General features: G+C 38.4%; 4 protein-coding genes and 1 long non-coding RNA gene across 6 annotated transcripts; 3 read left to right on the top strand and 2 right to left on the bottom strand.

Moving 5' to 3' along the window:
* Window positions 1-1,756: 1,756 nt before the first annotated feature.
* Window positions 1,757-3,176, top strand: Polr3K (RNA polymerase III subunit K). Its single transcript, XM_025298841.1, has 2 exons — window positions 1,757-2,351; window positions 3,022-3,176. Exon 1 carries the CDS (start codon window positions 2,011-2,013, stop codon window positions 2,341-2,343), a length of 333 nt encoding a protein of 110 aa, XP_025154626.1. The 5' UTR covers window positions 1,757-2,010; the 3' UTR covers window positions 2,344-2,351; window positions 3,022-3,176.
* Window positions 2,167-4,053, top strand: Tcs1 (Threonyl-carbamoyl synthesis 1). The gene is made up of 2 exons (XM_011155876.3): window positions 2,167-2,351; window positions 3,009-4,053. The coding sequence occupies exons 1-2, from the start codon at window positions 2,301-2,303 to the stop codon at window positions 3,780-3,782; spliced, it is 825 nt and encodes a 274-aa protein (XP_011154178.1). The 5' UTR covers window positions 2,167-2,300; the 3' UTR covers window positions 3,783-4,053.
* Window positions 4,054-4,934: 881 nt separating this feature from the next.
* Window positions 4,935-14,043, bottom strand: lili (LMBR1-like protein lilipod). Its single transcript, XM_011155874.2, has 9 exons — window positions 13,726-14,043; window positions 8,036-8,300; window positions 7,789-7,892; window positions 7,575-7,701; window positions 7,251-7,319; window positions 7,019-7,148; window positions 6,583-6,934; window positions 5,957-6,188; window positions 4,935-5,878 (listed from the first exon to the last, which is right to left on the bottom strand). Exons 1-9 carry the CDS (start codon window positions 13,783-13,785, stop codon window positions 5,640-5,642), a joined length of 1,578 nt encoding a protein of 525 aa, XP_011154176.1. The 5' UTR covers window positions 13,786-14,043; the 3' UTR covers window positions 4,935-5,639.
* Window positions 6,110-9,574, top strand: LOC105192022 (uncharacterized). Of its 2 annotated transcripts, none has more exons than XR_850499.2 (5): window positions 6,110-6,299; window positions 6,649-7,047; window positions 7,615-7,827; window positions 9,089-9,284; window positions 9,538-9,574. It is a non-coding gene; the product is annotated as an uncharacterized LOC105192022 (long non-coding RNA). The 2 variants fall into 2 exon arrangements; XR_003112906.1 differs by having other exon boundaries at window positions 7,541-7,827.
* Window positions 14,044-14,454: 411 nt separating the features above from the next.
* Window positions 14,455-25,487, bottom strand: tefu (Serine/threonine-protein kinase tefu). The gene is made up of 16 exons (XM_011155873.3): window positions 25,416-25,487; window positions 25,031-25,168; window positions 24,526-24,931; window positions 24,094-24,447; window positions 23,576-23,981; window positions 21,645-23,405; window positions 21,253-21,545; window positions 20,008-21,184; window positions 19,464-19,674; window positions 18,956-19,398; window positions 17,388-18,807; window positions 16,312-17,079; window positions 15,730-16,212; window positions 15,241-15,524; window positions 14,812-15,035; window positions 14,455-14,694 (listed from the first exon to the last, which is right to left on the bottom strand). The coding sequence occupies exons 1-16, from the start codon at window positions 25,485-25,487 to the stop codon at window positions 14,516-14,518; spliced, it is 8,619 nt and encodes a 2,872-aa protein (XP_011154175.2). The 3' UTR covers window positions 14,455-14,515.
* Window positions 25,488-25,732: the final 245 nt, after the last annotated feature.

The following is a 25,732-nucleotide window of genomic DNA, read 5'->3' as shown; positions in this document are numbered from 1 at the left end:
TAATTAAGTTCGTATTTTACCTTTTTCGGATGTCTTTCGGAGTATAAGACTTACATCGGATGATTCTTGTCTGTTCTGTCTGTCTTGTCTTGTCTGTTCCCTCATTTCCATTTAATACTAGAGTATTCATTTCATCTGAGTCTGTATTATTATAATATGTCCCACCGCGTATATTTCATTTCTCGCCTTTCGTCGTGAGTCAATGCGCAGGCGTGCTCCACAGGCGGAGCAGTGACTCTCATTCTTCTCGAGTCGGGATGCGTTCCGAAAGTTGCAAAAAAACGGTCACAAACCTTTATGCTCGCGACCGTACAGCTCACGTTACATATAGGCTGCGTTCGCTTTGAGCGCTCACGCCAAGGCCTCAATTCTGTACACGCTTACCGACAACTATCGATATCGTTAACGGAGTTGCGCAGGTTTTCTACGATATACAAAAGCTGCGCAATACAGTTAACGACATCGATAGTTGTCGGTAAGCGTGTACAGAATTGAGGCCCAGTACCGCGATTCTGTAACTCGTTATTGGAGTTAATGACAGTTTCGTTATTGTTGCGCAGCTTTTCTACGGTATACAAAAGCTGCGCAACGATAACGAAAGTGTCGTTAACTCCAATAACGAGTTACAGAATCGCGGTACAGGGCGTGCAAATCAGTGCTGGGGGACCCAAAGAATTTCCCACGCTTACGGCGCATGCCTGAAGTGACGTAGAGCTACATATATGTCAAAAACCACTGACGGTTTAAAACGCATGACAGAGGAGGCATGGAGAGGCCCGCGCAAAATATCTGTGTTTTCCGGAGTTGTTTTCTCGTGTTTCTTCCGCGAGTGCGTGGTTTAAGGTTAGATTACCCAGTAAACATTAAATATGTTATATTTATGTTATGTTACATCAACATTATATTTTCTTAATATCATTAATTAATGTAATGTAAGTGTTACTTAGTGTTTATATGTAGTGTATAAGAATAGTGATAGTGCAATCATAGTGTTCATTTTTTGTTAAATAAAATATTAAGTGCTGTGAAAATGGATGACCAACCTTCAACCAGTGGCATCGAGAAGAGGAAAGTTGGAGCACAAAAATTTAGAATAGCGTTATGTATGAATATTTTTAAAGATTGGTTTACATGGCATCAGGTACGTTCAATAACAGTGAAAGTGTGTGATATTAAACATTTACATATCATTAATGATAGTATTAAGTATTGTGTTCAACATTAACATAAGTATTCTTTTTAACGTTTATTTGTTTTGTACAATTTTATTGTAAGAATATTAGTAAGGTTTTTCCGCAGTTTCCCTTGCTATTACAACAAATGTTGGTATTCATATATTATTTTTCTGCAGTTATTAAAAAATAAAATTATATGTTTATTATTAATTATGAACAATATTCTGTTTTTTTCACAGACTTTTCTATTCTCTCTATAATTCCTTCATATTTTCTTTCAAACGAGGGATCTTACGCCCGTATTAGACTATAGATTGAAAATTACAGCTGAACCAACTTAAATAACCAAGATTTAGATTACCTATTTAAGCTAAGACTCCATGCATGCGGTGAGCTCCGGCAAACGGTTGCGGTGACCAATCAGGAGGGAGGCGCAAGTCCGGTTGCGGCAAGCTCCGGCATGCGTCTGTCTCCTGATTGGTCACCGCAACCGTTTGCCGCAGCTCACCGCATGCATGGAGTCTTAGCTTTAGCTTTAGCTTTATGCGATTGCAATTTTCAATCCATAGTATCTTACGAGCGATGAAATATCTTTAAATTAATACGGTACTGAGGCTCCCACAGCGTTTGCTCAATGCGCACGCCCGGAAATTCTCTGGATCTCCCAGCACTGATGCTACCCTCGGTCTACGTACCGAAAGAATAAGCGAACTAATCACTTTCGTCACCACTAAAATACGAGGAGTTTGTAACCCCTGTTCAGTGACTATTTCACGTGGCACGTGTGTTTTGAGACAAGAATTTGCCAAAGAAACTTAAAACACAAGAGCGAGTAATGTCATTACGATTCTGTCCAAAATGTAGTGATCTTCTTTCAGTAGAACAAGGTCCTACAGGGTTGCGGTTTGCATGTTCTACGTGTCCTTTTATTCATAATATCACACACAAGATCACCACGCGCACTTACTACAAGCGCAAGGAACAAGTTGATGTGTATAGCTCTGATTCAGCATGGGAAGGTGTTGATGCTACTGATGAGCGTTGTCCACGGTGTTCGCATCCCCGCGCTTACTATACGCAACTTCAGACTCGTTCTGCTGATGAACCTATGACTATTTTCTATAAATGTTGCGACCCCAAGTGTATGCATTCCTGGCGGGAAGGTTAACCTCTCAGGTATGTCTCACACGATCGCTTAATTTTGACCAATAAAACTAATACTATATATTTGAATTTGGGATAAGTAAATAATGTGTTGGCTAGAAAATATATGTCAAGTTGGATTCAATAAATTAGCTGAGGTTGGAAAGTCGGTGCATCGATTATATGTAACATCTTCAACATTTCGGAAACATTCGAGCTTTGTTATAAAACTATTCTAGTTTTAGTGTTACCACATGTAGCAGTAAAATATTCATTTTACTTGTTTATTTTCCTTTTTTGTTTTTTCATCATCTGTTTTATTTTAAATATAAAAAGTATGGACAATAGCATGTGAACATACATGATGAAAATTATTTATACAATTGCATAATATATCCTTATGATCATTTTTTAGTTTGATATAAAATAATTTAGTCAGAGTTTTATAACATGTTACTTTCAATATATTATAGATTTATTGTTTCTATGAAATATCATTATATTTAAAATTAGCATTATTACAGAGTTTTATAACAAAACTATAAAGTTTAGTAATATAGAAATCAATATAACATTGTTATATAGTACATTGCCAATGTAACAATGTTACATAGTATATTGCTAATATTTTAAATAGTAATTTCGTTTAAAATAAAATAAAAATTAACCTGTCACATAATTTTTTTACAGTATTTTTTTACAGCAAATAGATTTACTTACATCCGAAGTATCATGAATCCTACCACAATGGGCCCTGTAAAAGAACATATGGATAATGCCAAAGCAGAACTAAAATTAATTCCTGAAACAGAAAAACATTGGCTGTGTGGTGGTAATAGAAGTATTGGCATAGCAGCAACTCTCTTGCAACAAAATAAAGTGATTGCAGTGCCAACAGATACTATCTATGGGTTGGCTTGTTTAGCATCCAGCACAGAAGCTATTGAGCGACTGTACCAGATCAAAAAACGGGACGAAAGAAAACCAGTAGCGATCTGTTTGAGCAATGTAAAAGATGTGACACAATGGGCAGTCACCGACAACCTACCTTCCTGTTTATTGGAGAAGTTACTTCCTGGACCTTATACCATAATTCTAAAACACAAATCTAACCTGAATCCTGCACTCAACCCTGACATTGATAATATAGGTATCCGTGTACCGAGCTCCAGGTTCATGCGCAGTATAGCAAAAATTGTAGGCCCGATTGCACTCACTAGTGCAAACATTAGCAATAAACCGAGCACTTTATACCCTGATGAGTTCTCGATGTTGTGGCCCGAGCTTGATGGCATCTTTTACGATTTGACATGTATGAAGAGGACCAATGCACATAGAGTTGGTTCTACTGTGGTGGATTTGTCGCAACCAGGTTTTTACAAAATTGTGCGCCATGGTATTGCTGCACATATCATCCTAGGCATAATGCAGAAGGCTGGTTTGATAAGTATTACAGATGAGTGATTGACAGTGTCACATATGATATGTCAATCATGCTTTTGAATGTATGTTGTCTCATATATGCATATATAAACAATTATGCGCGTGCATATACCTGTAATATAAAAAAATTATATGTTATTTGTACCTTTATATTTAAATTACAAGAAGTAAAAAGTAGTCTCTTAAAATCTCATTTTATTGCAGCTCATTTGTTCTAAGAACTCTTCTGGCACATTTCATCCCCCCTTTCGCAATTTATCAAACAAGTTTTTAATAAATTATTCATTAAAAGTTATTTAAATTAAAATATATATATATTTCTACTTAATCGTAACGAGACCAAAAATCGTAAAATTTGATAAACCGAGTTCAAATATCCGTCTACCGACGACGATTCTCCACGTAGAGTCGTTCACATCGGTATTTCAATTTCTTTGGTGAGCATCCCGCATATGCTTATTAGACATGTATTCAAAATCGCGCATACGTACTTAAAGTTTCCTACAGTATATGAACTGATACTTCATTACAATTCTATTACATCCGCTCTACGATGAGCTGATTACACAGCTCGGTTCAGTATATACTTACAACTAATAAAAGTAATATAATGTAATAAATAAAAAATAATTTATATCAAGGCTACAAATATGACCCCTGTCATTCTTGTCGGACGTATCCTAACTGGCCTCATATCTCATAACGACCAAAAAATTACTATAACATTCGCTCAATCGTTTTTAACGATAAACTTTAGGCTCTTACGAAAGTTTCGTTGGCTGTCGAGTGTAATAATAACTTCTTGGACTTCCGAATTTAAATGTATGGGAGTCCAAATTTAAAAAAAAAAGGGATTCGCAGACATAATAAATCGTAAATCTGATGAAGCTTCTTAGTCGCAAGATTCTGAATTTCAAAATTCAAAAAAAAAATTAGATTTATATGACAAATACAAAAATGGGAAATCCAAAGTTAAACGATTTAATCATATGAGAATTAACGACAAGACTGAACATAATGTATTTCACTATAGATAAGCGAACTAGTTGAGACGTAATATGATCAAACTGAATGTAATCAATAGCATTATGTAAAATATTAAAAATCCCAGAACTTATACAGATGATCGGCTGTCATCTTGTCACGATTAATGCTATATCTATAAGACAAAAAATTACTATAACATTCGCTCAATCGTTTTTAACGATAAACTTTAGGCTCTTACGAAAGTTTCGTTGGCTGTCGAGTGTAATAATAACTTCTTGGACTTCCGAATTTAAATGTATGGGAGTCCAAATTTAAAAAAAAAAGGGATTCGCAGACATAATAAATCGTAAATCTGATGAAGCTTCTTAGTCGCAAGATTCTGAATTTCAAAATTCAAAAAAAAAATTAGATTTATATGACCAAATACAAATCAATGTGGGAATATCCAACAGTTTAAACGATTTAATCATATGAGAATTTAACCGACCAAGACTGATACATAATTGTATTTCTACCTATAGATATAGCTGAAACTAGTTTCGAGACGTAATATGATTCAAGAACTGAATCTGTAAGTCAATCAGCATTCCTGATGTCATAATTATCTCATTAAAGAATTCGCGCGCGCGGACAAAGAATTTTCTTACAAATATATTTCCAGAAATGATAAATATTATTCAAGAAATTATCAAGCAAAATGAAAGACTGAGCATCCGATGATCCACGATTCGAAGTTGCTTATGATTACTATTCTAGATACAACAAGAGCTTTCTGACTCGAATTAAGAAATATCTTGTAATTTTCTACAAGTATCTTTCAAAAACCAGGAAAACTTTCGCAAGGTCCCGGCGTCTCATTTCTCTCTGCTTATAATTACAATCTAAATCAGTCTAATCTTCCTTTGTAGAAAACATCCCTGACAAGCCTTTCTTCGCGTCTGTCTTGAAGATGCCTAACAGGCTACTCTTCAAGCGGACGTAGATCTCCTTGCGCACGGTTGCGCTAAACTTGGTGGCCAGGCAGCCGATTGCCGCTGTTGCGAAGATCAGATTGTAGAGAAACACAAGCTTGAAGTTACCTAGCCACTCAATGCGTCCAAAATCACCAAGTAGATCGAAATTTGTCATTCCTGAAAGCACAAAAATGCAGACGAAAATCATCCACAACGAATCGAGAAGGACTTTAGTGATCATAATATACTACTTACCTAATATTCGTGATAACAATGGTAATGCTGAGCTGAGTACGAGCAGGAGGGCACAATTCGCGATGAGATGAGTGAGCTGCGTTGAATGCAACTTTGGTTGAACTCTCCTCACGCCTGGCAGCGCATATAGACCGATCGCACTGGTCACGGCCAAATACAAGATTACTGCCACTTCAATCGTCGCTCCGATGGGCCCAAGCTTTGACAATGAACTGATCCCGAGTGTAAATTGCTATCAATCCAACGATTGCTCAATTATTATCATTTCACATGTTCGACATATGTTTGATTATATCTAAACGTTGCGCGTAAAACATCTCGGCTTTATATCAAGAATTATCAGGTAATTATCAAGTGAACCATTGAAAAAATGAAACATATATACGTAATTGAAAGAATTCAGTCTTTATTAGAATGACATGTCATAATTTCATTTCGATAGAATGTAGAAAGGGAAGTATAATGGAATGGAAAATTTAAATGTTAACTATTGTAAATCTCCTTTTACCTTTTTGTGTTTCAGATTAAATTCTTTCTTCGTTTTCCAATAAAATTTTGCTTTATAGGCAAGCACTTCGTTGAACTAAAGTTTTTGGAACTCAATATTTCATTCCATATATACATACTCTAGTGCTTAAAGGCAGTGCTTTGATGCCTATCAGCAGCTCCAGTGTATTCTGTACTGCTAACAGAGCGGTGGCGGTGGACAAGACAAGCAGAGTCAACATCGCCAGCGGATAGAACAGCGTACGCCTGACCCACCACGTGCTCCTCTGTCGATCCAACAGCTGTCGCTGTCTCTGAATGTCTTCTAGCCTCTCGGCAAGGCCTTTTTGTAAAGCACCATTTCTGAGGCACATCAGACTTGGATTCACGCTCAGCAACGGCTCATCTTCCTCCATTAATGAGCTACAACCTGGTAGAGACATCGGCACCGGTGACACGTACGACTTACCCGTCGCTTTTACATGCTGCAATCTGAATATATACGCTGAATTGTTATATTGAAACTAAGCCAACGCAATCGACGAGATTTACGCGAAAAAGAGAGGACACATTTACCGTCGGCGGATGCAATCTTCCTCCAATCTGTAAGCATAGAACTCCTCGTCCAAATTCTTTAGAAATTGAGGCTTAACCAGAAAGGATCCCACGACACCAAATAGTCGCACAAATCCCACAGGAGTACATACTGCGTAAAGAAACACCAGTAAATCAATTAATTCTCGAAACATGTATATTATTCCATACTAAGTATATGAGACTTTGTACAAGTGACAGTGAAAATACTCACATAACAACATCACAACGCCAACGAACGAGACGCAGGAGTACAAGAAAGGCAAATAGTAACTCCATAAATCTACAAAGTAGTGTTGATTAAAATTTCCACTTGCGCAGTTATAGTTCCTTGCAACATTCGCAAATTCAATCCTTCTTAAAAGAGAAAATCTAGCCTTTTTGTTTTTGTGTCAATCGTGAAATGATTCGACTCAAAATCCAGATTATGCGGTTATTGTTACTGTTATTCTTTATCATTTTCTTTATCACAGCAAGAATTTGAGAATCTTAAAATAATTTTAGATATTTACACGTGCATGTACATGCCTTTACTTACTGAGCAATGTGTGCAAACTTGAGTTTTGATGATCTAGCAGGGCAGACAGCACGTACGTCATTCCCAATACGAGAGTGCCCAGCAGAAAAAGAACAGTCAGTGTCTCGTACACCCTCGCCATCACGCCCTATGATTAGAATTATTTCAATAAGGCGAAACGGAAGAGGCGCAGTTATGCATCACTGCACTGAATTATTGAGTGGCCCCGCCTTACCCTTTTATGGCCCATGAAACCCTCCGACTCTGTGAAAAGGTAGGCGAAAGGTAGAAACACGAAGAGTGATACATTGGAAAACAAGAATACAAGGTTCCATAGACCTGTCAGTGATAAAAAAAAAAAAAGGATAAGATGGTTGGTACGATAATCTCTCAACAAGGAAAAAGCATTTTTATCCTTAATTATATTTTTTTTCCTTTTAACACAAATCATTCGACTTAATCGGATTTGCGCGTCTCTCTACCTTGGATGAGAGAGCTGTTGAGCCACTTAACGTAGTAGCTGTTTGGATAGAGGATGAGCACCTCATTGCTGGCGATCGACACCGGAAGAAGGAGTGTAGCACCGATAGACACCGCCAGTGCGACCGTGCACAAACTGTGGCTGATTTTGTACACAGTAGCTTCATCCTCGTCCACTGAGAGATAGTCTTCGCGATCGCGACGTCTGAAACGTTCGATCAGCGTGTGACTCGTGATGTACAGTAGCAGGGAGAGCAGCAAAAATATCTGTAAACATACACTACACGTTAATGGCACGCGCGAATGGCAATTACGTGTCAACAATGAGAATGAGCGCGTGCATCATCCGTCAATACTCCTCGCTTAATCACGTCGATTTTTATAGGAAGCTCGAGGGTACTTTTCAAAATGTTTCTGGTACATTTACAGTTAGAACATAATTTCCCGATCTATGCGATGATCAGCAGCTAGACCGACGCTAGAATAAACCTTCATCGAGATATCGTCGCACTTGCGTTACGTAAACGTCGTTAATTCCATTTACGACTTGTTAACCGAATACTTACAATTCCGGAAAACACAAGCGTGTCGCATAAACGAAGCCTCATGCAAGCGATAAATATGTAATCCCCAAATCTGTCTCGCTGACAAGAGACGAATGCCTTTTGTCCTTCTTTTCGTTTGTGCCGGATTTACCAAGGATCGCGAAATTTCTTTTTGCGACAATAGTTCGCAGCGAACCAAACGAATGCCAGATGTTTGTGCGATTGACCTCGCGAGTCGTGACAATAGCTCTTATGAATAAATGAAGGATCGCGAATTGCTAAACAACTGCAAGCTCTATCCGTTAGCCTGACTGCGTTTTAGTTTTCATTTATTAATTCACCTATTTTCGATCGATATTTCGCGCTTATTCAGCCGTTTCATTATTCATTCATTCGTTCTTCCCTACCTCGCGTTTACACACGTGTGATATATTCCTCGTCGTCGCCGTGGACGTGTAATCGACATGTTAATTCACCTACAGCGTTATAATGGAGCGCATATAATTACAGATAAATAGCCGGGTGTGCCTGGCGCGACATTCTCGGCCACGCGACTGGCAAGTTTCCCGGCTGAAAGCTGAGAATAGGACTGATGGAAGCAGGATAGATACGAACGTCTGAGGCGAGAACAATGTACGAAAGCTCCGGTTGTATACAGAGCAAATCTAAAAAAAGAGCCGAAGAATTTGGGAGCACCTAAAAAAAAGTATTCTATTTGTAGAGTGATTTTTCCCTGATAGTCTTATATTCTGAACGAAGCCTTTTACAGAAAAAGGATTCCTCTTTCGATAAAGCGATTAAAGTGAACCATTCATTTAAAATTTATTAGATATTATTCTAATTGTTTTCCTCTTATTTCAAGAGGATTTCCTCTATATCAATTAATCTTCCTCTTATATGAAGAAGAATATGATGATTTGAATGTCAGTTTCTTTTGTTTAATCATGTTCTACTTTCAGACACGAACGAAAAAATAATCATATGCTCATGGGTCAGAATATTTGGAACGCTTTTTAAAAAAGGTATGTGTGTTGCTGTGGCATATAATTTACCCATCTTTGGTCAAATACAGTTTATAATCTGTTGCAAGAAGTTGAATAATATATTCTTTCTTTGAACCATGTTTCATACAATTGATTGTGATGAACATCTTTGCAGCTATGAAGTCCATAACAAAACTGATTGGAAATTTATTTGTGATGATCTTATTTCATTCGTGCCTACTTATTGTAGAACTGGAACCAGAAGTACATATATATATATATATATATATTACTTTTTGCTATATATTATAACAATTTTTTCAAATTAATTAGTGTAACCAATAAGAATAAAGTACAGTATAAATAATAATCCTCTTAAAAAAAGATTAAATAATCTGTGTATAAGACGAAATTTATCTTAAAATCAATAAGATTTGCATTATACATATAACATATAATCCCTCTAACTTTAAGAATAATGTGCTTATAATATTTTTCTCTTAATCTTAGGAGGAATCTTCTCGAGGCCATATATAAGAATAAAATTTTCTAAAATTTAGATGATTCCACTTGTTCCGAAATTACTTTTTTTGGGTGTAATATTCGCGGAAATAAGCAAGATATTTAGTTGATACACCGAATCAAAAGATCAATTGGATTTGGAGACATAGCAATTTTCCATCTTGTATAAGTAATTCGCTGACGTTTCTTCTATGTGGCGACCTGTACATACGCACACATACAATCTTGTTTTATATAAATCGGCTCTTTTAGAATATTACATGCTGTGCAAAAGTATCGAGGTAAGACGATCGAAAAATAAATCATGTCGGAGAAAAATATGCAGTAGCTTACAGAAAATTGTTACCTCTTGATCGCGTTGTGTTTTAAAATCTTGCGCAGAGAAATCGACCGGGATCACTGAATATTAAAGAGATAAAAAGAGTCGCAGGCTGATTACGATATTTTTTTTCAGTTACCCTCCAACCAAAAAAGTCGGCGTTGAAGAGCGACAATAACTGAAAATAATTGTAACCGCAGGCATAGTTACGATACTTCTCTCTTCGCTCGTTGTCCAATTGTCGAATGATCTTGCAAAGTCTCCGATCGACAAGCGACGCCACGCTCTGCAGCGGATAAAAGAGGAAGATAGCGATTACCGTTATCGTTCATCATTTTTGATCATTGACCCCGGTCGAAGACTTGCCGAGCACGTTGCCGCAGTTTCTTATTTCGCGTCACCTTCTCGCATCTATTATCGATCAAACCGCCTGCGGCACAACTGGCCGAATGACACGTCACTTCTTCAGAATCTTGACTTCTCTCAATCTCGCTTTTGCAGTCAGCTTTGTGAAGCTCTCAGTTGTAACGGTATCTTTTTGATAACGTATCAATGCCGACGCGATGACGAGGCGCGGGACAGTCTAGCTTATGCGTTTTATAGTTACATTAGTTTGTGCTTTAATTTCCGAACTTGTGAATACCTTGCTCGTTTTCTCAAGTTACCGCACGTAACCTTCTCGGTGCGCGAAGGACGCAAGTACTTTCCGTATAGAGTTTGTAATTATCGTGACGAGAGGTGTGCGAACTTCATCCGAGTCATTTTTTTTTGAGGAAACTGATATTTTTGGTACTTAGTATAATAAGATTAATACAACGTAGTTAAAATTGACATATTTTATCTTTGCAACAGAGGAAGATAAATTTAAGTTTGAACATTGCGATCCGTCATTTTTTATTTCCTTTGCGTGTTTGCGTATAACTCAACAATTTTTAAACAACTTTCTTTGATACACGCGCATAATTTCTCCCGTGCATTTCAATAGGAGATTGCTCATAATGAACATCTCTTTCTTCCCTCGTGTATTAAGCGTGATAATAGCCTCTTCGTGCGTGTACCGATTAAAAGAATTAAACGGAACGTAAGCCGTACGGGACAATTAAATCATGATGGATTACTAGTCAAGTCATGGAAACAAGTGGAACGTGCTTTCACGGTACTTTCCAAAGAGGTAAAAGTCCACAGACCCAGGATTAACTTATACCAAAAAAAAGAAAAAGAGAAAGAATGAGATGGGAAGAAAAGAAACCGACATAGAAGCTAATAAACGTATGTTCTTGACCGATATTGCAAATCACAATTAGATTAGACTAATATATAATAGTCTAACTATAGGAACGTCAATAATGGACATCTGATTGTAATCCTAGGTAACTACATTCTTGCGCTTCTCTGATGTGTTTTCCACAAAATTTCATAAGAAATGCCCTGTCCTGTAGGAACGTTTCTACGTGGGGAAATATATTCGTAATGTTGTATACAACCTTTGTAGCATGTAATGTGTGCGCTATCTGCATGTATTCTCTATTTATAAATAGCAAAAGGGCGAGAATGAAAACTGCGAAAACTTTTGAGCTCGATGAATCGGTTGATCCTCTCTCTCTCGTGTCCCTAACATCTCTTCGATATTTCGTTCGAGGCTGTTGGATGGAAGTCGTCGGCAACAACTCGCCGACGACGACCGGTTCTCCCAGCGCGGCGTCGAGAAATTCGCAAAACGAAGACCGCGTCTGCCGCTAATAAAAACGCATCCTACGTCGACGCGGTTGCATTTGCGAAACGCAAGGTGAACGTACTCGAGGCGTGTCACGGTGTCTCGCGCGTTTGAAATTCCTGCGGATATTTTCCAAGTTGTGGAAGACAACGAGGAAAGGAAACAAGGATATCCCGCAAATATGGAAATACCCAATTTCCAAGAATTTAATTGCAGGAAGCCCAGTAGGCGAAAAATGTGGAAATTTTGGCTCTTCTAAAAATAAGGAAAATAAACTCGAAATAGTCCTGCTATGTCCTCGAACTTCGTGGGATTTTTCATCTGTGAAAATTCTTTGGCTACTCCAATTTTTCTAGAAATATCGACCTACCGACTTTTTAGTCGGTGTACGAAGTAACGTGCAATTAAAAATAAACAACTGTTGTTGGAAATGATAAAAGCGTAGACATAAACGATAAGACCTTGTTCTTCTTTCAACTTTATTGCGTTTGCGAGTACTTGCGTTTGCTTTGATATTGCTTGCAGAAATATTTAACATTGGATGTTGTCTATTTGTAACGAATATAATGAACTTTCACAACATTTTTGTCATGGAAAAATCAAAATTAATGCGTAACATTTAGCATTTGTGTATGTAATATATATCTGCTAGATTTATCTGTTGTTCCAAATTGAATGTTTGAAGTCAATATTTAATAGCACTTAATTTTGACAACAAATTCAGCATAGTTACGCTACTAATATATTATATAAATTACTGATTTATTATATATCGATCCCTGCAAAATTTTTTATCGCCTTTCTAGCAGAGTCTTACATTTCGTAATCACGATTAATCTTCCGATCCAAGTATATTATACGTAGATAAACTGAACAAAAGTAAGGACGGTATGACAAATTATAAATTAACAACCGCTCGTATAAACAAAACTCGAAAGCTTCGGAATTTGCCCTATTATTTGCGCACGTCGTCTCATATCTCTTGTCACGAGAAGACCACACCGACTACGACGAGGACACAACATATGTTCGACTTATCTCTCTTTCTCTCCCTCTTTCAACAATTACGTTAAATCGCCTTGCAAATTATCAAACATACAAAATTATATGTCGCGAAATTAAAGCGCACGTAAGGTTGCATTGAGACATCGCAAACACAGAATCTCAACGCTTTGTATCCAACAATTGACAGAGGACGAACACTTATTCGTTTCTCGTTAAAATAAATAAACATGCTGATTAAATCCACGTCGACACTCGTCAGATTTTCCGCAACGACGAGGCGTTACCGCTCACAGCGCGTGATTAGGTTCGTTTTCGCGAGCGAATGGCGCTGGGAAACTCGACCGTACGTCAGATCTTCGATGTCCTGAATCTTACATTTTACAACTTACCTTCGCGCGATTCGGTACAGAATATTCATAATTTTATCACGGGCAAGCATTTGGCACTCAACTTTCAAATCTCAATGTTCGTTTTTACTCGATTATTACGCAAGAAATCAAATTTCTTGCGTATGACAATACTACAGGTTACAACCTCAGGCATGAGACTTACGTCGCGAGACAGTGGGATCTATACCATGTTCGTTATGATCAAAAATACTCACGATACTCTCTCGCACGGTGTTGTGAAACAATTGTTCCCTTAGGTCAGCATCATCTTCCATCTTCACCTGTTTGTCAGCAGATCTCGGTCAGCCTGCGACATTTTAATCTTCTCGCCGACTTCACGCGCACGGCATATCCGAACGTGAAAGCGCACTACGAAGCGAGATGCGACGCCGCGTTGTATCCAGGTTGAGAGAGAGAGAATTGCGTTTGTGACGCTGTGACGCTGTGTTTACGCGATGGTAGGCATGGCACGCAAAATTAAATAAACGATCAACCACCACCACGGCTGTTAACGTACTGACCACCACGAATAACTACGAAGAGGCGTTAGTGTAGTGCACATAGCGCATGCGCGGCGTTTGAAACGTAGTCACCACACACGATTACGTTCTTTTCGTTTGTTCTTGAAACCCAATGTTATCTGTCAACAATATTTGTTACTCTTTATATTAATAAGAGACTTCTAATAATATGTAATATTTGTTTATTTATTAACTAGAAAAGTATCTCGCGGGCCATGAAACGATTTCGATTGACGTATCGATGAATATGATAAGATAGCAAACCGTGATATATCGATATTATTGAGACTTCGATTTCTCGATTTATCTTAAACATATATCGATATCGATAAATTTCGAATTAGCGTAACTTATGAAATATATAATCAATATACTTATGTATTTTTATTTTATTTAAATATACAAAAAAATGACTATGTACAATATAAATTAAACTACATACATGATACAAATAAATGATACAAAATAAAAATACACAGAATATTTACAAATATGGTTGCCAACCGCAATAAAGACGACACAAATTTGCAGGATCCCGCGCTTCTTGCAGAAGCCTTTCCACCTGTCCTGAGACACTGGACACTAAACCGTCCTCCGTCCCCTGTAACTTCTGCTCAATTCTCAAAAGAGCTCTTTTGGCGATTTTATTAGTCTCCACGGGCGCTTAAGAGAGTAATAATTAGTCATCAATTTCTCTCCATTAGAAGTAATATCAGCTACACAATCAGCTATAAAATATCAATAACTCTATTCTAAAATTCAGAAATTAATTTCGCTTACCACGTCCGCGCTCAGAGAAACCTTTGACGACATCACTCTGCATCTTGCAAGCTTTCTCCGGCGTGATGGCCCATGTGAACAACGGGTCGTAAAGTAGAACTTGCAGAAGAGTGATGATAATTTGTCTTTGATCGCGCAACATCGTCATGGTCACCTCGCAACTGCGTCTCATAGTACCCTCAATGCCGGATGCGCCCATGGCAACCTCGATATCTCTAGTCAGTCTACAACAAAGTGAACAAATGATGTTTCTGATTACGTTATGCTGGCGAATACAAATAAAATATTTGGATTAATTTAAAACATAAAAGGTTTCGCAGTCAACATGTTAAAAAAATTTGGAATTAACAATTTCAAAAATATTTTACAACTGTAATACATGATGCTCTTCTATGCAGACTTACGACTGACATATAATAGTAATTCTACCTGAAAGGAATAGTTTCCGGAATAGGCAAGACTTTGCCCTGCTCAAAGGCTACACCGAAGTCAATATGCACTACTTCGGCGGTCTGTTCGTCGATAAGAATATTACTCAAGTGTCTATCCCCCAAACCCAAAATATAGCCTGCGATGGATGTAGTGGCGACGCTGCGTGTATACGTGAGGGTTCTCTCAACCCATGTCTTAGGTGACAGATATTTCTCTTCGAAAAAATGCTGGAACGCTGGTCTCATACGTTTGCAGCAATCGAGGAATACTTTCAACTTTATCTAAACATCGAGAGACAATATAAAATACATAATCCAAGAGCTTAAAACTTGTAAAAATTATCTAGACGTAACTTGTATAACTAAAACTGTAAAACTTAAACGCCAAAAAATATCATTTTTGGCTCAGCATTAAAGAGGACGATGATAGAACAAATTATAATTAAGGTGTTATTGTTCTTTCCTAAGAATATTGTTCTTTGGTCACCTCGTTCGATTCTTGTGCAACGTTTTTCAATTTGTTCCTCGCCGTTTCCGCGGTCATGTCGTGCGGATAATACTTCTTGTGCAAGCCGGGCATGTTTATACTGCCTACTAAGGTCGTCGTGATCGGTACTGTATTGTCGCACCATTCCAATACGCCGGATCTTTGCGTTAGAGGTATCACTTTGTACGTTCTAATCCGCAGATTTCGCCGTTTCGTTTCCTTGCATGTTCTCAACAGCGTATTTATCACAGTGAATACCTGTTGCATCACTGCGTCTTGTCTGAGGTCATCTTTGCCCTTAACTAGCTGTCGGCGTTTTATGCCGTCGGTGCCAACGCAGATCATTTTTTTCGGAGCAGTAACGCCACCGACAAACTCGCAGGTCTCGTGATATGATTTCACACCGACTACGTTGGTATAATTACCGGATGGTTTTACGAGTAAGCTCAGAGTAGGTAAGAGAACGTTATTCAAGTTCTTAATCTAGAAAATAGTTATTTAATATCAGAGATCAATTCATTCTATTTTTTTAGGCAATTTTTAAAATTATAAATACCTTAACAATATTAAAATTAAAAATACCTTGAATATCGGCTGGTCCCGCGGTATCTGGTAGGGCTTTCCAGGGTGAGCATTACCCTTGTTGGGTTGCCAATATGCCAAACTCACCAAGGCCCTCGACAAATTCTCCATTTCGTGAATAATTTTCGATACAGTGGAGTCAGTGGAGTCAGTCAATTGTTTGAGAAGCTTTTTAGCACCTAACACACGGCGTTCTTCCTTCTTCGCAGCTGTATTCGAGTCAAATTCACTATCGCTGTGTAAGTTTTTCAGAGCCAACACCACCGGTAGTGTATGATACGGGTGTTCCTGAGCACAACGCAGGAGAATGTTGAAAATCTTTGCGGAAAAGCCACTCTTTAGATCGTTGCTGATGTGAGCGGCTAATTGCGGCACTAGCGGAACAAATTTGAAGGATGGCACAGTGTCGAGCTCGTTTAGGAATTCGTTCACTTCCTCGTCGAACATGTTATCTAGCCATAGTGATACCAGACGAAAGATGAGAAGATTATGCTCTTCGCTACGTTGCAGAGTCCTAAGATAATACTTTAACGCCTGCGACAGATAGTTGCGCTTTTCCTGCTCGATACTCTCCAACTCCGCCGCGTCGTTTGTCGACTGTTTCTGGTTGATCATCACAGCGCGCTTGAGATCTTGGTTCTTTGTCATCTGTGTTGTATCCACTTTAATTGCAGTGCGAGCGTATTCCTTAAGAGATTCGTAGGTCGAAGACTTCATGTATTCGCTGATCTGCTCATATTGCGCGTCTGCAAAACGCGCTAGCGCAACCTGCAATAAAATACATATTAATGTTATGTATTTTATTGCAGATTCACATCAATTAAATATTTATTTATATATTATTTGTATATTTATCTATAAGAACTAAAAGGACTAAAAGAATAACTATACTTTATGTTATTATAATTATATTTTATATTATAATATATATATTATATTATAATATAATATATATCATCATTAATATATAATTCGTCAGAAGTATATAGCTTCACTATATTATTATGTTTCTTCATGTTCTCTACATGTATCATCAATGTAATTATAAAGTTCATACATTGTACATTAGTTTTTACCTGTGTGTCGTTCAAGTTTTTAATAACATCAGGCGTCTGTTCATCGATAGCCTTGCTAGTTTTAATTGACTCTAGGTAATATTTCTGTATCACTGCCTGCGGGTTCTCCGACTTGGTTTCCGCCATCCAATCGCCGTAAACCCGAAGAGCTTTCGCCTTTAAATTAAGATTCATATTCCTCTTCTCGATCAGATTACGTAACAAACGACGTGCTATTTTCTGGTCGCGCGTCATCCATGCTAGGAGAGATTCCTGAAAGAGTAATTGGTTTTGGAGATCTTCAGACAGATCTTGGTATTTCGCTAAGGTGCCGAGCGCTCTCGCAGCTACCGGAAAATTTCCCTGACTTTTGGCGACCATCGCCAAGCTCAGACAGGTCGTGAAGAACGCCTCCTGCATGTTCATATCCGTTTTCAGAGATTCCTTGATTCGAAACATGATAATACGCTGTTGCAAAATTGGTTCCATGTATTCGAATTGACCGGTCGGGATTTCGTGCTCATCCCAGCGTTGTAGTACTTCCGGATATTTCTGCGAATCCGTCAAACTCAGCTGCTCAATCTCGCGCAATAAACGCAGCTGGGATAGTTTCTCGTTGACAGTTCTACTGCTTTCTAAACTGATGATTCTGAGGAAACTTATGACACTTTTACGAGCGTTTTCGAGTGCTTTCTCTATTCCCCTTTGGTCATTCTCATGGAAGCATTTCAAGGCATGATAATGTTGCTGGTGAAATGAGTTCTCCAAGGACTCCAGTCGTGGTAGTGGCGAATCATTGTAATTCATGGCAGTGTCGTTGACAACTAGATCCCAGTTGCTGAGCCTCCAGGCGCATTCATAACCGTATTTCTCGTCGAGATCTTTGTTCAGAAATTGCCACTGAAGAAATTGCAGTCCAGAACGATGCAATGCATTCGACATCTCTCTGGCGGCCAATGGATTGTCGTAAGACAACTCAATGTCCTGTGCCAGCATGACTTTGTCCCAGCTGTCTGTGCGCGCATAGTACTGTACCCTGGAGTTATGGTCGACTAGATATGACGAACCGGCACAAATCGCATCGGGGTCGCTTATATTCAGATACGTGTCCTGCATAATATCCTGCAACACTCGACCGAATTGCGGCTGATGTTCATAAATGTAATCAATCTTTGGGTCGCTGCTGAAGTTGGGGTAATCCGTGGAAAATGATTCGCAAGCTAACTGCGCGAACAACAATGCCGTGTAGTATGCGGAGCATTCATGCGCCGCGCGTGCAAGGTAGATATAGTCGATCTTCAGAGCCATATCCGGCAATTGCGTTCGCACGTAGTTCATCACGTCCAACATACGGCGCACGATGTTGCGATCGCAGTTGCCACGAGCGAACGACGGCGACGACGTCGCGCCTTGGGCTTCGTGATCGATCGCGAAGTGATACCTGGCAATATTAAGCTCATTTTTATATCTCTAAAATATATTTAAATCATTAAATTTAGAAAATAACATTGTATGTACTATTGTAGATATTAACATTTAACTAATTTAGATATTAACATTTCACAACTAACATAACAACTATACAATACCTAAAAAACTGATTAATACAGTCGCACAAGGCGTCGATGGAACTCTCACATCGTTGGATAATGAGGAAGATGATCCTTGGCAGGATAAGCTCACAGAATTTGATGCTAAGCCAACAGACTGACAGGAAACTCTCCAGATAAGAATCCGTAAAGCATTCAGCGACACTGCAAGTAATCTTGACAATCCATTCGGCATAATTATCATTATTCTTGATGGTCCACAGTATGTTCTTCGGATTCATAATAGTTCGAAATTTCGCAATGTTCACGGAGAAGGATTTCTTCGCGACGGCACGTTTCTCTTGAATGAACGGACGGATATAGTCTATTTTTAGAGAAGCGTACTTGTCATGAATGTACGACAGATTTTGTATGTACTTAGGATCAGATAGTTTTTGACCATAGACGGTTGAGAATACTATATAAAGAGCATCGGCGCTGACCTGAAATAAGTATAGTTTATTGATGTAATGATAATTTATTCCTTGCATTTCAATTAAAGAGAAACCTTGCGTAAGTTTACTGCATTCTCCACTAAAAAGCTCGTTAACATTGTGACAGATCGATATGTCAAAACTTCTATCACATGGTCCACTTCGCGCACCAGACTTTCAGATGGGCGTAAAGCCACTGTGGAATCCATAGGGCCGAATTCGCCGAGACACTTCGTGGCTTCGATCGAAATGCGCATATTAGATGATTCTGTCAACTTTATTAGTCTGAAAAATAAATTTTTTATATGTTTTATGGATGTTTGTAAAGAGAGAATTACAAAAAATAAAATGAAATACAAAATCAAAGACAAATGCCCTGAGATGATTTTTAAATTCATTTTTCAACTTCTGTCAAATTTAATAATACCAATCTACGAAAAATTAGTTTATATAAAATAAATCTTAAAGAAATAATTATAGCATTATATTCGTGTAGATTTTTACTTACTTCCGTCATTCTTCCCGCGTTTTTACGATTACTAAATTTCAAATAGATACAATGTCAGATAAGGATACAAGATAAAGAAAATTAAATGGCAGTTGAAATAAAATGCTTACTTAAATATTATTTGGTGCAAGATATTGACACCATCCTCAGGATATGGTCTCTCCAGCTTCCGATGCAGTTCTTTCAGTTCTTTCTTCCGTGTCGACAGCTGTTGTGTCAAATTCGCGAGATCTTCCAGCGTGCATTCGGCGTTTTCATCACTCATAGCATCAAGAAAACGCTCTAATTCTTCCTCAAGACACACCGCCCCATCCGCGTACTTGACAGCTTTGTGAGCTTCTCTCACCTTCCGGAAAATCTCAAGATTTGGGAAGGAACTGAGTTTTGCGATGGACTCGTGTAAAATATCCTTCTGCTCCATTATAAGAAACTGGAGCAAATTCAGAGCGACCTCGGCGCTGCTCGCATTCTGTGCTAGGCCGATTAGATTCGCTATAATGAACCTGAGAACATCCTGGACTTCTATGGCCCTTGTTGGCAATGCTTGTCTCAGAAACAAGTCAAGGAATATACAACACATCGCAGATAAGGTCTCGTTGATCCTCGTAAAGTGTAACAGACTGTAACATACGTCCCTGACCAAGAATGCGGCCATATCGTCGAAATATGGTTCTCGGAGATCTTGCATCAACCTGTGGCAGAAATATGCGTACTGATGCAACCTTTTCAGCCTACTCTCGTTGGAACATGCTGAATGTACGGCGCTTGCCAGCTGCAACAATATTCTCTGCAGCGCTGCTGGTTGCTTCTCTATCAACACGCGCGTCAAAGGCTTCATCAGATAATTTTGCTCAAGGTGGCTGAAGCACTGATCCACCATAGCCGTGGAGAAATGTGGCGGATCATTCTCTGGCAAGGATGCTACGTTCAATGAGAACATACGTTCAAAGTGTGTTTCGTCATGCAACCGTTGCACCAGCTCCACGAGAACGTCCTTCAGTCGGTCGGTTAATAGTTGAGTGAAATTGCATATCGACGCAAATTCATCCGTATTTTTCTCCAGTTTCTTTAGCGTCTGGGTAATAATTCTATCGACTGAGGTTTGATTGTACACGCGAGATATCATCCAAACGAAACAGGACGGAAAAACATCCACGAAAACGTCAGCGAATGCTATGTCAGCGTTGATACAAAAAGACACAGCTTCGCTGAGACCCGAAGTACGGAAAACAAGTGGAACTATATGGTTGATGTGTTTCTTGAAGAACTCAGCTGAAGTCTCACATCCTGTTGAAAACCATGCTTCGTTTGCAATATTATGCTTGGCTTTTGGTTACTTGATTTGAGATCGTTACCTGTGAGCATCCACGGAAACTTCTGTAATGAATACTTTGCATCGAGCCAAGATGTTAACAAGTAGTTTAGATTATTTTCGATCAGTGAGTCGTACATAGTTTGTTGAGTAGCTGTCAGAAGGACTTTCTGCACTTTTTGCGGCTTCACTTCTCTATTCACCGTTAACTGTAGCATGGTGTTTAAGGCACGGCTCTGGAGAACTCCGCTAGCGCACACCATAGAGGCCAAAGCTATCAATGAAGTAGCCATTCTGGTTTCCTTCTCGTCTTCTTGCTGACACATCTTTAAGTAGCTATTCAATAAAAATGCGAATCAAGCAATAAACGAACACTTAATGAATAAATATTTACGAGTGTCAACGTTCGCATTCATATTATATTCATATTCATACCTTTGTGAATTCGAGCTCGAATCTTCGTCCATGTTAAGCAACTTGAGTATCGTTTCCTCCACCTTCACAAACATCCACTTTTTCCACGTGTATGCGATGTTTTTAAAGGACAAGAGCTCTTGCAAGCATCGTACTGCCTGCGTTCGTAATACAAATAACGAGTGGCCGATATAGTCAAGAACGCTATCCAGCATCAATGTGATGTCCTCGGAAGAGTCCGCGCTCCACAAGAAGTCCGGATCGATACGTATGACGCTGCAGACACATTTCATGTAGTCGACATGCACTGGTATGCCGCAGTTTTGCTTATGAATGTATTTGTAGAACGTCGACAATGTCTCGATAAACCTCCTCGGCGAGTAACGATACTTCATCGCGTATTCAAAGAAGAACGGCAGAAGGTTCAGTAGCCTGCGCAACGATTCCTCATCTTTAGGATTCTTCTGACAGACCTTCAGCAGAAAGTCCAACGGCGCATCCGCGTATTCCTGCTGGATATCGCTCTGGTTATGTCCGGCAAGCGACTCCAAGATTGTCAAGGACATTCTAAGTTCCACGGGGCTCGTGCAGTCTTGTTGTGCGAATAGCAACTTCATCATCTTCGTTTGTAGTGCGGATCTATCCTTACCGACATGCAACGTGCAGAAAGACGTTAAAGCCTCGATTACTCGCAGGCGGATCATTCCCTCGCGAGGAAGGCCAAACGAAATCAACGGCGACGAGATCTCCGAATTAGAACGTCTACGTCTCTCGTGGTACGTGCCAGGTTCCTCATAATAATCAGAGCCACGTTGATAATCGGTTATGTCGGTGTCATTAACATTCAACAAGTCGAATATATTCTTCAACACGTCAACTGTAGATGCCGAGACGATTATCTTAGCGATGTTCGCATCGTAAGCGCCTCCATAAAGTACGCTTAACGCCTTAATCACGTTCAGTAAGTACATGGATTTGCACTTGCAATTGACATTTGCTAAGACTGCTAAACTGTTCGTTAGATATTTCTCCAGCGTATCAATTAGTGGGCAATCAGTGATGTCCTCTGTCAAAACGCCCAATTGTATCAAAATAGATAATAATTTGGATAAGAAGGCGAGCTTCATCAGCATGACGTAGACCTCGTCATTGGAACCTTCTTCTTGGAGAAAATTATTCAATCGCTGCTTCAAGAAACTGAGTGTCTCTTGCACGTAAGAGATAGGGCCGGAACTCGTTCTGGAATCTGCTTCAACGTGTTTGTTTTTCGTACATGCTACCAACTCTGCTTTGAAAGCCAAAGATGAATAGCAAAGTCGTGAAAGATCCGTCAAATGAAAGTCCCCCGGCATGGCTCTACATGCTTCTTCCTGATTTTGCAGACATTTCGGGTTTCCCCAGTTCGGTATGAGATCTATCCTGATATTCTGTCGACAACGAGAACTCAAGACGAGGTTCACAGAGAGAACACAAATATCATCAACGGGCAATCGGCCTGCTAGCCTCTGCCAGGGTGCATTTAATAACCATTCTAGCAGGCGAGTTCTGTCGCAAACCGGCGTTGACGAAGGCGACGGATCAAGAACTGACGCAGATGCACCCTCCGGCAACGAGACGCGCTTGCACAGTAGCAGCAATGTATGCACGCTCTTCGGTGACCAGCGAATCGCTTTAGTCAGATATAATCTGAGGAGGGCATTTGCGTTCGACATTTTGTTATGCTTTATGAAACAGCGAACTAACGCGTGACCCGATTCTTCATTCTGGTTCGCCCCCAAAGATCTGAAATAATGGCCTTCCTATAAATTTCTATTCAGACTTGGCAACGTTATTGTTGGTTGTTAAAGAAAACGAATAGAATAAAAAAACTTAATACTAAATTTATTGGAAACAATAAATATAAGAAATTGCAATAGAAAACTTGTCGTTAACGAAACAGGAAGCCTATATACCTTAATAACATGTCCCAAATCTTGCTCCAATGTAGCATAGCATCCTGTATCTCTCCAATAAACATTTCATTTTCCATAAGCACAGCAGCTAATCTATATAAGTTATCCATAACGGACTCGATTGCATCGGTTGTTCGTGATAAGGATTGAGCAAGCTCCGTCAAATATTGCAATAAAGGCGCGAGATCCTGCAGTTTTAAGCACTGTGGGTATTTCTTCAAAGTTTCCATTGAAATTTTTATCCAGGACCATACTTCCTCGGGACTACTTTCCGTTATTAACTCAACAATATTGTCTATCTTCTTAAGTATTCGCCTACGTTTGGTCGGTTGAAAATGCGAATCATTATAATTCGCATCAGGGGAAAAAGCGACACTACCCACATTGTCTATCATCTGTTTCACAACTGAGGATTACATATGTTTATGGTATTGATGACGATGATACGAATATATGCAAATAAAATATTGTTATATTGTTATATATATTATAATAATATATTGTTTTGCTGCAAATACCTTCACTGGCAAACTGGATGAAAACACGCCACTGTACATCCAATTTACAATTTTCTTGGATGAGCAGGCACATACTTCCCAGTAAATTCTTCCATTTACTCCAATCGTAAGCATAAGCACCATCATTGCATTTGGAAATACCCTCTGGGTGATGAATCTGCATGAAAATCAGCAGCAATCTATATTTCTCTTCAGAGCTGTTCAAATGTATCACATCCATTAATATAGTCTCACTAAACTTGCATAATGTAATTCTGGATTCTGTTGCAATTTGTCTACATATGCTATTAGCAAGTTTGTAAAAAGATTCAATCAACTGCTCATTATTTGTTTTTATATCCTCCAGGATGTCCTCTAAAAGATTAAATATTATTTCCTATCAAATTATATTAATATAAAAATAAGAAACTCCTCAGAGAAAAATTATTATACCTAGAAACAACAGAGAATTCTTTACATCAGGAAGCAAGTTAGCATGTGAGAAAGAATACTCCACAATCATCCGCAACGCATCCAACACAATATGTTTCTTCAGATATATCTTTTTATACAGTTTTCCACAAACCATAAATAATTCTCTCCATTGTTTTGCTGTGATATCACTATGTTTTATATTCTTAGGCAATATATATTTGACCAATATTCCTAAATATGTGTCCTGATAGTGTATATATAGGTCAGAATCTAATATTTGCAGTATCAAAGGAACTATCTCACTACTTTTCAAAAATTTGGTAGATTTCTCATAAGATTGCCGTACAGTATTGATGATTAGTCTACTGATAGATTGTCTCTCATTGCTTTTGGAAACTGTCTCCTTACCAGGTCTCTCAGCTTCCTTTATTTTATATTCAAAAGTTATTCATTTTATGATATTAAATCAATCATTTAAATTGCAAATAGATATACATACTATTTCTTAAATACTTTAACTTACATTAAGAGCCAGCTTATGAGCAGTATGTATAATATAACACCAATTGACAAATTTACAAGTTCCTTGTTCTGTATGTTGACATATCTCTTTAAGAGCATCTTCATTCTGATATAGATCCAACAGTTGGGTTACACATTTCTAAAAAAGTTTCCATGAAAAAATAATTACAATTAACTTAATAAAATATTATAAGAATATGCAACATTTTAATATACAGAATAGATCTAGATCAACTATATTCTCTAAGAACTATACAACTTTTAATAAATTTCAAGTGGTCTTCTTTAATAAAAATTTAACATATCATTTTCACAATTTTTTGATTGTAACGTAAACATTTTAATAATAATTCATCACTATACGATCACATAATGACAATAATTACCTTTTGGTCAGTCACTTTCGTACTGTCACGAGAGCTTAAAATCTGACGTATTCTCTCCGAAATTCGCGACATATTCGCAATTATATCTCAACAGACATCGATATTAACACATTCGCAGAAAAACGTAATTTCAATAATTTATCGAACAAGGAGACACAAAATATTGTACACAATATATAATAATTATTCGCGAGATTCGGAAAATTCCATCAAAATCTAACCAACATTTGATCATTCTATGAATGCCGCCAAACGCAAAAACTCACCATCAGTGCTGCGAGACCGGAGAATTTCCAGGCATGCGCATTGAGCAAACG

The sequence above is a fragment of the Harpegnathos saltator genome, unplaced genomic scaffold, assembly GCF_003227715.2.
Source record: "Harpegnathos saltator strain DR-91 unplaced genomic scaffold, Hsal_v8.6 scaffold240, whole genome shotgun sequence".
Classification (NCBI taxonomy): Eukaryota; Metazoa; Arthropoda; class Insecta; order Hymenoptera; family Formicidae; genus Harpegnathos; species Harpegnathos saltator.
Note: the sequence above shows the minus strand (reverse complement) of the source record. Positions and strands in the feature narration are given on the sequence as shown.

Coding starts and splice junctions, on each gene's coding strand:
- Polr3K (XM_025298841.1), top strand. CDS start 2,011: ATGTCATTACGATTCTGTCCAAAATGTAGTGATCTTCTTTCAGTAGAA.
- Tcs1 (XM_011155876.3), top strand. CDS start 2,301: ATGTTGCGACCCCAAGTGTATGCATTCCTGGCGGGAAGGTTAACCTCT. Junction 2,352..3,008: donor CGGGAAGGTTAACCTCTCAG/GTATGTCTCACA, acceptor ATTTTTTTACAG/TATTTTTTTACAGCAAATAG.
- lili (XM_011155874.2), bottom strand. CDS start 13,785: ATGGAAGATGATGCTGACCTAAGGGAACAATTGTTTCACAACACCGTG. Junction 7,320..7,574: donor AAGTTTGCACACATTGCTCA/GTAAGTAAAGGC, acceptor ACTACTTTGTAG/ATTTATGGAGTTACTATTTG. Junction 6,935..7,018: donor GAAGATTGCATCCGCCGACG/GTAAATGTGTCC, acceptor GTATATATTCAG/ATTGCAGCATGTAAAAGCGA.
- tefu (XM_011155873.3), bottom strand. CDS start 25,487: ATGTCGCGAATTTCGGAGAGAATACGTCAGATTTTAAGCTCTCGTGAC. Junction 21,185..21,252: donor GTTTCCGTGGATGCTCACAG/GTAACGATCTCA, acceptor GGTTTTCAACAG/GATGTGAGACTTCAGCTGAG. Junction 18,808..18,955: donor TGTATTAATCAGTTTTTTAG/GTATTGTATAGT, acceptor TAATATTGCCAG/GTATCACTTCGCGATCGATC.